General features: G+C 40.3%; 1 protein-coding gene across 6 annotated transcripts in view; it reads left to right on the top strand.

Moving 5' to 3' along the window:
* LOC113520225 (trithorax group protein osa) overlaps positions 1-14,096 on the top strand; it is a 127,427-nt gene extending 113,331 nt beyond the window's left edge. For 2 of the 6 annotated variants that reach the window (XM_052898155.1, XM_052898153.1), the window contains 10 exons: positions 310-495; positions 2,362-2,578; positions 3,756-3,893; positions 5,176-5,250; positions 6,045-6,132; positions 6,808-7,144; positions 8,123-8,221; positions 10,789-11,079; positions 11,446-11,523; positions 11,771-14,096. In XM_052898155.1, the coding sequence (XP_052754115.1) occupies positions 310-495; positions 2,362-2,578; positions 3,756-3,893; positions 5,176-5,250; positions 6,045-6,132; positions 6,808-7,144; positions 8,123-8,221; positions 10,789-11,079; positions 11,446-11,523; positions 11,771-13,753 (3,492 nt within the window). In that variant the 3' untranslated portion in view covers positions 13,754-14,096. Of the gene's footprint in view, positions 1-306; positions 496-2,361; positions 2,579-3,755; positions 3,894-5,175; positions 5,251-6,044; positions 6,133-6,807; positions 7,145-8,122; positions 8,222-10,788; positions 11,080-11,445; positions 11,524-11,770 lie in introns of all 6 variants that reach the window. The other 4 variants (XM_052898154.1, XM_052898152.1, XM_052898156.1 and 1 more) reach the window with 3 other exon arrangements.
* The last annotated feature ends 972 nt before the right edge of the window (positions 14,097-15,068 follow it).

Raw genomic sequence — 15,068 nt, 5'->3', positions numbered from 1 at the left:
AAACTAGCCGGCACGGTACGATGGCGTTTTTGACGTTTATATATATTTACGAATGTTCACATTGCCACTAGTTGCAGTTCTTTATCAGTGGGCAAACGTCAAAAACGTTAACGAGTACATTGCTATATTGCTCTAGCTTGAGGCGTAAAACATTTTGCTACGCATCGTAATAAAAAAAAAACCCACACGTTCTTTACGTACAAAATGCTAACAATAATGTGGATCACACTGCGTGGTAGCAATATGTTATTCGCCAAAGACGTTTCATGTACAATGCGGATGTATGATGAAGTGTGTCTGCGCCAGAAGTCGGACTCGCTGGGCAAGCTGTACGAGATGGATGACGCGCCGGAGCGGCGTGGCTGGGTGGAACGACTGCTCGCCTTCATGGAGGAAAAGAGGACGCCCATAGCATCCTGCCCGACGATTTCGAAACAGCCGCTGGATCTGTACAGACTGTACCTGTTGGTACGCGAACGAGGCGGATTTGTCGAGGTACGTACATATATTATCAAACAATTTATAATATAGAAGTGATCGTTTTACAGCGTACTCATGACCGAGTCGTATCATTTTCAAAGTAGAAAGTGACTTCTCGCTGAGTCTTGCTATTTTAAACATACTCTTCCAACGTTGTGGAATCTACCATATATTGTATAATGAACGCAATTATTATATGATTACCCTACTAAAAGATCAGTACTTTTCTAAAATGAATATGGGCATAATTAGTAAGGGACGAGAGTTTTTTTCAGTTGAAAAATATAATGAAAAAAAAGTCTTGCAATTGCGTAGACATTCACGTAGTATACAGAAAAAAAGAATACCGGTCGAAATAAAAACCTATTTTTTTTGTCAAAATCATTTTAAAATAAATAAACTTCTAGTTAAGCTCCATTATTTTTTAATGTATTTTTTTTTTTATTCTGTCGCCGGATTTGCAGTTATCTCCCAAGAACTCGCAACTCGCAAGAAACTCTACTATTGCTCTTATTTAAATCTGTATATTTTAAAATAATACAATATATACTTTATGTTTATTCTAAAAGCATTTTAATCATCGGTAAATGTTTCTCAATAACATTTTAAAATTATTGAAACATGGCTACAAGAATAGTCTATCAAAATATTTATATATTAATATTGATTTAATATTTCCGAAGAAATCTCACAAGTTGACAAATTTAATAAATCTAAAAAAGGACCACTTAAATTTGAAGATTTACACCGCACTTATAATAAGCATATATAATTTGATCCTAAAAAATTAACTGTGTACTTAATACAATGTGGCAATGATTAAAAATTGGATATTACCAGGAATAAATTTACACTTACCAGTAATAGTGTTAGCTGTTTTACCTTTCAAAATTACATTATTCAACAAACTTCTTGGGTATATTATGAAGTGCACAAAACATATAAAACTCATTGCAATCCGTAAAGATACATAAAGGATGCCGGATATTATGCAAACTGTTTTCTGCACGTTTATGTTGTGTTTATCATATGCTAGTAGGTTTGATATTCCTGTCGTCTCTGGCGAGACCAACGCAAAACAGGTCCGACCCTATTTTATCTCGAGATTATTCCCATTATACTATAAATGTAAATCTCAAGCATTTATACTACAAATTGGATTTTATATTGTTGAGTGTACTAAAAGTCTACATTTAAATAAATGTACAAACGATCAACGGTGTATGTAATTCAATTTAGCTTTACAGTTTAAAATGCAAACATTCGTATAGCTGAGTATCACTTTAGTGATTCTAGTAAACTCGTGCGCAGTGTTCTATTCGAGTGAGACTAATAGACTTCGTTTAGGATTTATGTTAGTGCATGTACCGCGGGCTTTATGTGTATAGTCGCCATAAAACCGCTGGGGCTTTAACGATAGTTAATAAATTTTTATCATTGGAGCGTTCGCAAAGGACGGTCTCGAACATTGTTGTGTGGATTAGAGAGGCGCGGGGCGAGCTCGGTGCCGGACGCGTTTCACTCTTCTCAGAAAAATTATTCGAAAATTCACAGCGGCGGCATGGTGAGGTTTCCACTCGTAATATGTAAGAGTTATCGCGTTTTCAAACGTACACAGTAAACCTTGGCAGTTTATGTCCTCGCGTTAACTGTCGCCGCGTGTTCTCTTGTTTGCTAAAACCTGTGTTAAATATCGTATTGTATTCATCGTTCTCTCACTTGTCAAAACAATATGTTATGTTTATAAATACATATACAATTTCACATAACTTACATTTTGATTTGTTGACTAATTGACATAAACTACTTTTTCCCATAGAGATAAGATAATAAAATATAAGAAAGCGGCTCATACTTAACGTTTATTGTGATTGTTTTTAGGTGACGAAAAATAAGACATGGAAAGACATAGCTGGTCTGCTGGGTATAGGCGCGTCTTCGTCGGCGGCGTACACGCTACGCAAACATTACACGAAGAATCTACTCGCATACGAGTGCCATTTCGACCGCGGTGGCATTGATCCCCAGCCAATTATACACCAAGTTGAAGCTTCTACTAAGAAGAAAAGCGGCAAATCCAATAGTAATTCCAGTGCAGGTTAGTGCGGTCTATGTAGTATTTCTGAGCTAAATGTAATTAAACTCATTGTAATTTAATTATTTTGGAGCCTGCATTAATTAATTGCAAACTGTATTGGGTTGGCTGGATGAGATATTTTTTTTAAGATAAGCCTACCCTTGATAACAAGTTGTTAAACTAATCGCTGTATCTTTGGCGCTGGCGATTAAGGTTGCACATGTGACGGAAGCTTAAAAATGGAGTAACTTCTCCCGTTTTCCCAACATTTCCCTTCACTGTTCTACTCCTATTGATCGTAGCATGATGAAAAGTATACTATAACCTGCCCAGGAGTATGAAGAATAATTGTACCAAGTTTCGTTAAAATCCGTCGAGTAGTTTTTGTTTCTATAACGAACATACAGACAGATAGACAAAAATCTTACTGATTGCATTTTTGACGTCAGTATCGATCACTAATCACCCCCTGATAGTTATTTTGTAAATATATTCCATGTATAGAATTGACCTCTCTACAGATTTATTATAAGTATAGAAAATATAGATATATATATGTAAAATATATAATTTTAGTTTGAAATGGATACACATCAAATGCTCAATTTACTATATATTCACAGAAAGTAGGTAGAAAGATCTTGTCTACGTGTAGAAAGCTTTTTAATTTCAGTAGTTCAATGTTTGAAAGTCGAATATTAAACCTTTTTTTGTTTGATACCATAGAACTAAAGGAGATTTAATCATGACAAAAGTTTTACTAATATTTTTACACAAGTAAATCTATTTATTCATAAAGACTTGTAATTTAAGTAGTGACAAAAAACAAAGTTTTAGACGAATTTAGTGATGATGAAATTTTAATATATGAGAGAATTAATGCCTTAGATATTCTACAAAATCCAGGGGATACCATGGGACGTAATAACTATTTTTCGATTTCGAGTTCGTGTGTGTGTGAAGAAACATTTTTTTTTTACTAAAATAGACTTGCTTATAAACAAAAGTGACGTTTCTATTGTGAAGTGATTTTCATTGTGAAATGGCAAAAAATATATTGATTTGTTAAACATTTTTCTTTTTTATTTTACAATTAAATTAATGTTTTATTCTACTCTGATATTTATGACATTAAGATAGACAGTAAGATAAGTAAGTTGATTCAAATTTGTATTAATTGTACCTGTGTGCGATGCAGGGTCATCAAATTCGCAAGAATCATTCCCGGGCGGCGTAGGCGGTGCCGGCGGCGTTGGCGGCGCGGGCGGCGGCGCGCCTCTCGACGGCTACGGTGCGCAGTATGCCGGCTACCCGCCGCAGTCCAACCAGGCGCAGGGTAGGTATCCACTATGCACTCGGCATCACGCATAAAACAATGAACATGGAGCAGCAACTCTTAGTTCACTTCTTATTTGTTTTATTAAATCTTTTTAATGTAATAAAATATCTAGCAACTGCAATCCCTAATAGAGTAGTTAGAGCTATTTGTCGACTGGTGACCATTGTGAATACTCGTCGTGCCTTAAATATCTTACAATTTAAAAAATAAGGTACTGCTCGTTTTACAAGTGTCATATTCTTATATACTTGTTTATGACAAATGAAGCCCATAAAATTCAGTTAAAATAGTTTCTATAAGTATTCATAATAGTTGTTTTGAAATTATATGAAAATGATATAATTATTACCACAAAATTCGATCTTATATAGTATCTGCACATTGCAGATAGCATAGATATATTAATTAAATATAAGCTGTAAATAAGCTAATGATGTTTCAGCTGAATACTGAATAGGAGTCTTGAATTAATATCCATAAATAGAATTTTGTATTTTTGATAGGTTTTTGATATATGCATTTACTTCATATATTTTATAAAAATATATAAAAAAAAATACATATTTCTTGTATGCAACATTAAATTTAAAAAATAAATTACTATGTAATCCTAACTCTTAAATAGTCCACTACATTAATAATTATAGATATTCAAGTCTCCTGTACAGTGATAGTGATATTAGATAATAGATAAACCAAACCTTGCCTGCGATATGAAAGCGTTGCGAAGCGTAGAAAGTTTGCAACAAACTGACGTTGGCGCTACCAATGAATAAATTGCTCTACCTTTTTTTAATGAATCAATTTGGAAACGGTCCTGCTTTGCATATCATAGGCAGTCCTTGTCTATTCAGTTTTAGTCGGCTTATTCTCTATATTTTTGCAATTGGAACTAATTATCTAATTCCCGAATGAAACTGCTAACAAACCGTTCGGATCATCATACTGTGCTTCTCACTTACTAACAATCATCGTTTTGAACTGCAGGCACTGAATTTTATTTACAACCAATTTCAAAGTTTAAATTTAAATTGTACTATACAGCTATTATTTTTCCATATTTTTTCTTAATTATAAATATAGCAACAATCTTAAATTATAAAACAATATTTCAAACAGCTGCATTTGTTTGAAATTAATTAAACATACTACATGGAATATGTGTATGAAGTTTGGAAATTGGGTGTTAAATATATAAAAATGTGTACATACAAAATGAACACCGACTAGAATCCGAGTAGTGGTCGAGACCGGTTGGTATAAAGTCGTGTGGTTGTAGGCGGTGGGCCGGGTGGTGACAACCTCGCCGCCTCTAACCCATTCGACGAGCCGCCGGGGCCCAGGAGACCCCCAGGTACCTTAACCTTTCACAAATCATCCAAAACCATATTGGCTTGAGATTCGTTCATGGATATGGGGTGAAGAAATCTACTCTTATCGAATATAAAAATAAATCACACTGAAATTCAACCAATTAACGGTATCTGAAACTAAATGCACCCGTGTATAAATTAGAACTGAAATTACGTAAAATTGGAATTTATTTTAAAAGTATTTGTAATTAATATATATAGCAAATCATCTCTACAAATATCAAAGTCAGTTTTACTCTCAAAAGTCAAAGTTAAAAAGTGGCATGAATTCAATTCATTACATAAATTCAGTCAAAATATATTCTACATCCTAAAGTACGTCGTTAGTTTTAAATACCAATAATGACTTAAATTTCACCCTGTGGTTTCACATCGTTCATCGTTCGATATTCAAATATACGAATAAAAGGAATCTTCGACCGGATTGTCAGTGATTTTGTAAATCTAGTAGCGGAATCGTACACATTTTTATTATTCAGTCTAAACACTGCCTCACGAATCTCTAGTCAAAAAGTTTGGCGTTGATTTTATTTGTGATCGCATTTCTTAGATAGCATGAGTTAAATTTAAGTTGTATATTATAATTTGTCGCTTGTTTCTGTTTATATAATTGTTCGCACTTAGTTATATTCGGCTTGAATCAATAAGACACTGCATGTGTAAATAATTCCATTTAACATCACATTTCATTATTCGCTGATTGTAGATTGTATCCTTATTATGTGTTTAATATTATTATTAATTATATTATTAATACGTGTATATTGTATTACAGGTTACCAGCAAGGTTACGGGTATGAATATGGACCTCCTTACCAACCAAATCGGCCTGTTTATCCACCTTATGGACCCGACGGTGATAGGTAAGGATATTTTTAAATGTTACGATATTGTTTAGTATCTTTACTGTTTTCGCTATCTCAGCTGTACTTCGCCGTATTCTGATCTTTTTTAAGATATTGGATTAAATAAGGTTGAAATTATAAATCTTGCAAAATAATATAGAGCAATAATACTATGTTAGTCGGTGGATGTAGGTGGCTCAGGATCGTTTATTGGGGAGGCCTATGTTCAGCAGTGGACAGATAATGGCTGAGATGATGATGAGTAGGGCTACGTAGGTAAAATATTTTCTTTCGCAAACTAAAACATTCCCAAGCTTTGCATTGCTTTAAGACATATGTCTTTAGAGAAATGTTAATAAACTGATTTTAAAATAAAACATCTGTATGAGTTTCTTGCCAGTTCTTCTCTGCAGGGTCTTTTTTTATGCTACTTTGGTAATACTGACGGTTTATCTGATAGATTATTAAATACCTGATAGGTATAAAAAATACCAATATTTATGACGCGCATGGTACCTTTACGTGTTGTTATTTTTAAGGGCTAATGTGTTGTTTTTGTACTCTGTCATTACGTTAGCTTTAATTGTACAATGGGGTAAAAAAATATATGTATATTCACAGATAACTTTATCAATCTGGCTCGAGGGATCAAAATTTGATTATTGTCTTATTGGTACTATTATTTGCGAGCAGGGGTTACCGGGGCGGCGGCGAGTACCAGTACGGCGGGTACGGCGGCGGGTACCGTGCGGGCCCGGGTGCGGGGCCGGGCGCGGGCGCGGGCCCGGCGCCGGCGGGCACGCCGCCGCCCGCGCAGCCCTACCCCGACTACTACCGCGGCCCGCACCCGCACGCGCCGCACGCGCAGCACCCGCCGCACCCGCCGCACGCGCAGCATCCGCAGCACCCGCAGCACCCGCAACACCCGCAGCACCCGCCGCATCCGCCGCACCCGCCCATCTCGCCGCACCAGCAGCACCAGCCCCACCAGCCGCACCAGCCGCATCAGCCACACCAGCCGCCGCACGAGGTACCCGCATCGTTCTTTCTACTCTACCTCTAAATCTATCTCGCGCTTGTCTCGCTCATAGATGACTAGAACGTTTTCAGATTCAAATTTAGAACGCGGAATCCAATATTGATATTGATTTAAAAAAATATATTTCAAATCGTTTTTAGAACGTGTTATTAATTGACATTTATGATATTACTAGTTACTGAATTGTGCTGAAAATGTTCTAAATTTAAAATACTGTGTGCACGAAAAAAGAATATTGATAATTCATAATTTGAGTTATTTCTTTGGTAAAATAAAAAAATATAGCTAGTAGATTTTTCTCGGCCGATTATTTTAGTTTTGAATTTGTGAGGATTCTGTTGAAAATAGCTATATAGAAATAGGACCAAAATGAAATAATACAAAAATGTTATTATTAATCTATAATACTATATGGAATGACTACAGTAGTAGCCTGGATAGCGCCGAGTCATGCATGACTAGCATGTATGGATTATTTAATTTACTATTTATTGTGTATGTCAAACTGCTTACAGTCAGTCGCACTGTACTTATAATTCGAAGGTCTAATTTCTTCTAGGGATTGAATTATGTTCATTGTATTCTAGTGCTTTATTACAGTTATAATAGGGATTAAAATGTCATGATTGTGTAGTTAGCTGTCCTTACAGGACTGTATTAAATTGAATGAAAATCTCTTTGCTAGTTCCCACTATGCGAATGGCTTTCAAACAAATAATACTTATTATGATGCATGGTTGTAATCAGTTTATATACCTATTATTAAATGATATAGATACTCTAGCCATTTTACCATGACATTTAAGTCTCAAAAGTGAACTTTTTTCTGCAGTTACTCTAATCGAACTGCAATGAAAAGTCGGTGTGATATGTATCAAGTGAAGTAGATGAGGGTCAGTAGTAGCGCGTACAGTACAGTGTGCGTAGCTGTGTGCAGTGTGGTGTGACGATCTGTTTGGTGGTGTGTAGATGTCGGGCGGCGCGCAGGCGCAGTCGGTCGGTAACCTAATGAGCTCGCAGCTCGCGCGGCAACTCATCGCGCCGCTGCCATCCAACCCCAGACCCTACGTACGGACGCCCCGTTTGTACCACGCACTCAACACCGCTTCCCCATCGATTGGCGATACGGTCCATACTCACCCCGCACGGACTACGACACGTTAGCGGCCCCTGCCTCGATTGCCGTACCGCTCGCACGAGTCAACAGGACACGTTCCAGCGGAACATTGAGCTCATCTTATTGTTACGATTTATAAGTCCTCTATTTCATATTTTATTTCAAACTAGCAATAAACGTTTCAATAAACAGAAGGTAGTATAGACAAGAACGGCATCCCAAAAAGATGATTTTCTTTTTTGGGCCCAATCATTGTATCCTATCCCAAAAATTGAGAAAAATATAAGGATTTTCGGAAAAAATTAAGCAACATTTAAAATAAGAGAGTCCAGTCAATAAAATTGCGTAAATTACTTATTTCCAAACAAAAACAATGCAATAAAAAATGTGACAGATGTGTTTGACATCTATTTAGCAAGCTTCATTCGTCGTGTGTACAATGTCATTGAAAATGACATTGATGTCCCATGATATTTTACATTATGTTTCAAATATGGAATTCGAGATTAATTTTGTACCAGAAAACAAAGCCAAATAAAAGAAGGTGCGTTAAATTACATAACGCTTGCGTATTTTACCTTTTGATAGTGTGCAATGACTGGGTTTAAGTTTCACACATTACTGAAACGTAACGTGAATTTGAAATTTATATTTCTTATTTTAACCATGCGTATTAAGTTGCCGATATTAAATTGCAAACGTAACATTTACAAAAATGTTAGCTGTACTGCAGAGATAAGAAAGAACGAGACGCTAGATGTGTTTTCTTCCTTTTAGTACAATTAATTAGAAATACATTTATCATTCGCATAAAGAATTTTTTTACAAAAGGTTTAGTTTGCTACTCCCCTCGTAATGGGAGACAGATGACACAACTAATGTAGTTTGCTCAGATTACACACGGAGTATACTAGTTGAGTACTTATTTTAAAGTACCTAACAAAATTTTTATCTTATTATTCAGGGATAAACTTATTTTGGCTTCGTGTTACTGTTAAAACGACTCTTATAAATTTGTGTATAATGTACACTCACGACAATCGATGCAAGGGGCCCAATATCATTCGTGGTTTTGGCTTCATTTAATTATATTTTCGATAATACCACTCGCTTAAACAAAATTTTGAGCTGTCACTGTTAATTTTTCTTCTGTTTTTTCGTTTAACTAAATTATTGGCTTGCGGTGTGATTAATTAATTGGCTTCACGGTGTCGCGTCGCCGGTCGTGAGACACGGCGGTCGCTGAGTGATCAAACCCGATTATCGTTCGTTGGCTGATTCAAAATTTAACAAATAATCAAAACATGGAAGTAAAGGTATAGAGTGTGTGGTGGTGGCTTTATTGAGGTGGAGTTAGACTGAACAATGAGCTCGAATGTTGAAACAGGTAGGTTTACACCAAAAGAACAAGGTACAGAATTGTTAGTAAATGCAAACGAGCAAAGGAAGGATGCTCATAAGACATTTACACTGGACTAAAGATTGAAGAGTATGCGAGGATGAATTATTAGCTCGCTTGGTCTCACTCCACCTTTATATGAACATTTACGGTCACTCAAAATCATGTGCATGCTTTCACAGTTATCATTGTAAGCTTAGCTGTAAGTTAAATGGTATCGTAGCTTTTTTTTTTATATAGCAGTAATATTCGATTGAATGTACTTTATTACATAAATAAAAATAATATTTATACTTGTATATATTTAAAGTCCATTCAAACGATATAATCGTTGAATCATTTTGGGTGCACGGTCAGTGTAACACTTTTTTTTTAATATATATATATTGTTGCTTTAATGTAATGTGGATTTTGCTGGACTTCCGATATGTCTCAATAGAGGCGTTACTTCGATCGGTCTAGTTGGTTTGTTCAGTTTCACTTTTTATTATAAAAATATTTAGTAGTCAAATTTAAACTGAAAGTGAATCTAGTCTCGTTATACAATTATTATTAAAAATCTATTGTCACGATTAAATTTGGTACAAAATCAATTGTTTTATAATATTAAAACCTAGTTTGGACTCTATCAATTTAGTCAAGTGTCGAGACTCTGTGTTACTAGAACCTGACATGTCGTTAGATACTTTTTGATTATTCGAGAAATATACGTTATTTGGTGATAATAAATGAAATTTATCAGTTTCAAAAAATGTCATTCGACTAAATTACCAAAACAGTCCGAACTAGCAAAATAATTTCGAATAGACGTTGAATAGACATGACTGATATTCGAGATTTACTAGATTTTAATACTATTATATATTACTGATTATTTCATTCGAACTATTTTATTTAATTCCTCTATTATAGAATATTAAGTCGTAGCGCAGGCAGAACGGATGGGACTATATATAACTTTATAGCTACTTAACACATAGGTGTCAGTTGTAACCAAATGCCCTCAAATTTAATATAGAAAAAAGAAACTGAATAACATCACGTTGACCGATTCGAAACCGGCGAGTCCACTCATCGAGGTGTTCGAAAATTAAACGTGTAACGTGGACGGATCCACAGTACGGCGGCGGCAAACCTCTCGGCGCGGGAGTAGGCGCGGGCGCGGGCGCTCCGCGGCGGCACCCCGACTTCGTGAAGGGTGAAGGCGGGTTCGCGGGCCCGGGGCCGGGCGCAGGGGCGGGCGCGGGCGCGGGGGCCGGCGCAGGGGCGGCGGCGGGCGCGCGCTTCGGCGGCGCCTGGGGCGGGGCGTTCCCACGCGCCCCGCAGCCACCCTCGCCGCAGGCCCCCGGCCCCTGGCGCCCGCCGCCCGCCACGCAGCCGCCGCCCTCTTGGCCGCCGTATCAGCCGCAGGTACGTACTTCTTCTTGTTCAAATAAATATATAACTATTTTGCATTTAAATTGATTCGAAAAAGTAACTGACACCACATCAATAACACTGTAATCCTTAGGAGCGAAGACGCATGAAGGGTGAGTACCGTGTGTGAGTGTTCTGTGATGTCCATGGGACATTGTTGCGTGTTCTTGTCAACATAACAGACGAACATAACGAACCCGATTTTAAGGTCATAAAAAGTGAAAATTTCAAAGAAATATTCTGCATAGACGTTTTCTAGACCACAGCAATCCAACATATTACCATCTGTCAGGTGAATCTGATTTTTAATATTTTATTTATAGTTTTGTATACGTGACCGGTATGTTTATACGGTTACAGACTGCAGGCGGGCCGGCATGGGGCGGAGCTCCGCGGCCGCCGACCCAGGACGCATACCCCTCCGCTGCGCCATCTACTGTAAGTTTCGCTTTTTTCATTTATAACCTTTTGATTATTGATAATAAGTAAGATGTTGCTTATTAACCACGTTAGTTATGGTTATGGAACCATTACAACTGTTAAGATAATGTGCATATACTGCATATACTTAGTGTAATAAAAAGTGAATTGAAAAATAATACACAAAGAGTGAATTGAAAAAGCAGCATTAAAGTTGTTTATTGCTCTTAACAGTATCGCAACTAGAATATTTTGTTTATTACAGGGTTCTGGTCCAGGGCTCGGTCAGATAAAACGAGAATTGACATTTCCACCCGAGTGTGTGGAAGCAGCAATGCCGACTGGAGAAAAGCGGCGGAGATTAACGAAAGCCGACGTTGCGCCGGTCGACGCGTGGCGTATTATGATGGCGCTCAAATCGGGTCTGCTCGCCGAAACTTGCTGGGCATTAGACATATTAAACATTTTACTCTTTGACGACAACTGTATAGGTTATTTCGGGCTACAGCACATGCCCGGTCTTCTTGACTTACTTTTGGAACATTTCCACAAGAGTCTTAGTGACGTATTCGACTCGCCAACGACGGAGGATGAGCCGTGGTATGCACCACCGGCGAGTCCCGAACCCGCTCCGAAAGTACGCCGGAAAACGGAACCCATCCATCCCTCGGACCGAGTACGAGTGCTCTCCGGCGAGAACTACACTCTGGAGACTCGTCGTCGGCAGCCCGTTATCTATCGCAACGACGACGAGCTGTTCGCACCCGAGGAAGAGGAGGAGGACGCCGACCACGACCACGATGACGTGCTCGAGCCGTGGCAGTTCGCAGGCGACGCCACAAGCGCCACACATGTCATGCCCTGCTTCCGTGGCGAGTTTGTGCACTTGCCCTTCGTGCGCGTCATGCCCGGCGAGCGGCGACCCTCGCCGCCCGTCACCCCGCCCGCGCCGCCGGCCGCCGCGCCCACCGACGGCGCCCACTCACCTCGCCTCAAGCACGATACGGACGAGGTGGACGTAGTCGATCACACTGTGGGCGCTGCGCCTGCGGACGCGAACTGCGAGCCCGCCGATGCCCCGGCGACCACGCCCGACGGCGAGCGCGACAACCTCGAGGCGGAGCCGATGGAGCTCGAGCCGGAGCGGCGACCCACCCTGCTGGTGCGCGACCCGGCGGGCGTTCTCAAACGTCGCCGGCTCGAGGACTACGAGGACGAGTGCTACACACGCGACGAACCCAGTTTGAACTTAGTGAACGAGACTCGCGACGCACTCGCTAAGCGCTGCATTGCGCTGTCGAACATTCTCCGCGGCCTGACGTTCGTGCCCGGCAACGAGGCGGAGTTCTCGCGGTCGGGTGCGTTCCTGGCTCTGGCCGGCAAGCTGCTGCTGCTGCACCACGAGCACGCGCCGCGTGCCACGCGTGCGCGCGCCTATGAACGCGCGGCGCGCGACGAGGCCGACGCGGACGCGTGCTGCTCCAGCCTGCGCGGTGGCGCCGAGTGGTGGTGGGACGCGCTCGGCCAGCTACGCGAGGACGCGCTCGTCTGCTGCGCCAACATCGCGGGCGGCGTCGAGTTGGCCGGCCAGCCCGAGGCCGTGGCACGCCCGCTGCTCGACGGGCTGCTGCACTGGAGCGTGTGCCCGGCCGCGGTGGCGGGCGACGCGCCGCCTGCCGCCGCCGCCTCCTCGCCGCTCTCGCCGCGCCGGCTCGCGCTCGAGGCGCTGTGCAAGCTGTGCGTAACCGACGCGAACGTGGACCTGGTGCTGGCGACGCCGCCGCGCGGCCGCATCGCGGCGCTGTGCGCGGGGCTGGCGCGCGACCTGTGCCGGCCCGAGCGGCCGGTGGTGCGCGAGTTCGCCGTGAACCTCCTGCACTACCTGGCGGGCGCGGGCGGCGCGGCGGCACGCGAGGTGGCGCTGCACGCGCCGGCCGTGGCGCAGCTGGTGGCGTTCATCGAGCGCGCCGAGCACACGGCGCTGGGCGTGGCCAACCAGCACGGCGTGGCGGCGCTGCGCGACAACCCGGACGCGATGGGCACCTCGCTCGACATGCTGCGCCGCGCCGCCGCCACGCTGCTGCGCCTGGCCGAGCACCCGGAGAACCGGCCGCTGATCCGGCGGCACGAGCGGCGGCTGCTGTCGCTCGTCATGTCGCAGATTCTCGACCAGAAGGTGGCGCACGAGCTCGCCGACGTGCTCTACCACTGCAGCCAGCAGCGCGACGAACCGCGCGACGACCAGTAGATCGACATTGACTGTGACTGTGCGTGTGCGTGTAACGGACGCAGTGCGAGATTCGGCGGTGGTGCGATGAGACTGAGAAATTACCTGTCGGTACGTGTACATATAGTGTTACGGCGCGCCCCGGACGCGGCGCTATGTTCCCGTTTGACTGTTCGTGACTCCGAGGTTATTATAGCGGTGTCTGAAGTGTTAGGCTGTACGATTCGATTTTGTTATTTATGGTCCATGATGATTTATTTACAAGAATGTCAATGTGGTATAATCGATTTCTATTGTTCGATTGAAGAAAGATGTATTATAACTCGTAATTTTGATTTTTATAATAAAATGGGACTTGAATCTGTTTATTGGTTTTATGATGGAGATTTTATACCGAGTACCTTTAGCGCCTTTGTCTATAAGAGAATTCATAGTGGAGAGTGTGAGGAGCTTACGTGGGCTATAAGTTTTAATTAAGTTTAATGTGAATTATTACAATAATCTATAATATATTGAAATTGAATCTGAATTTTATTTATTTATTTTATGAATTGGCATTTTATGATTTTCTGTACCTCAATCTCAAATTCACATTGTCTATAGATAATATGAATATGCGAAATATGATTGACACACATGTTCTGTACAGTTTATTGAAATTAATATAAATCGAAAAAATATATTGGCAATATATGTAGATATTAATTCCATACAGATATCTTAATTACTACCACAACAGTTTCAAGATAATATGGAATTTATTTAGAGGTTTTGTTAGAATAAAATATAAATAACGCATTCAGTATAAAATGTGAAATCTAACATTTTGAATTATTGATATGTCTAATGGTGGATTATCAGTCTAGCGTAACAAATATACTATATAAATAAAACTAATAACACAAAATCTTATATGGACATATCTAAGAATAAGAACTATTATATTCTATAGACAAAATAAAACTATGGATCCAAACGCCGCAACTTTAAAGACGCAATTTATACGGAAAAGCTCAAAAAATTTAGTGATTTTTAGTTAATATGCAGTTAATTAACGTAATAAAGATAATATTTGTATTCTGTTTATTTGTTTTTTAAGATGTCACATAATTTCAAAAATAACTTTTAAATGGTCAGTTCTGGACACTTTGAGACAGTGTACACACATGTCCAATGCTTTTACTACTTATTAGCTAATAACTTTGTTACTAAGTAGAGACGGTTATGAAATTAGTCTATAATAATGTGTGGTTCTAAGAGCGAAATAAAAGTGGTTAAAAATTACATAAAAGACAGTCATAAATACTGCTTTAATGTCCGGAAAACTGGAATGCGA

The sequence above is a fragment of the Galleria mellonella genome, unplaced genomic scaffold, assembly GCF_026898425.1.
Source record: "Galleria mellonella isolate WM207_F2 unplaced genomic scaffold, CSIRO_AGI_GalMel_v1 utg40, whole genome shotgun sequence".
NCBI lineage: Eukaryota > Metazoa > Arthropoda > Insecta > Lepidoptera > Pyralidae > Galleria > Galleria mellonella.
Note: the sequence above shows the minus strand (reverse complement) of the source record. Positions and strands in the feature narration are given on the sequence as shown.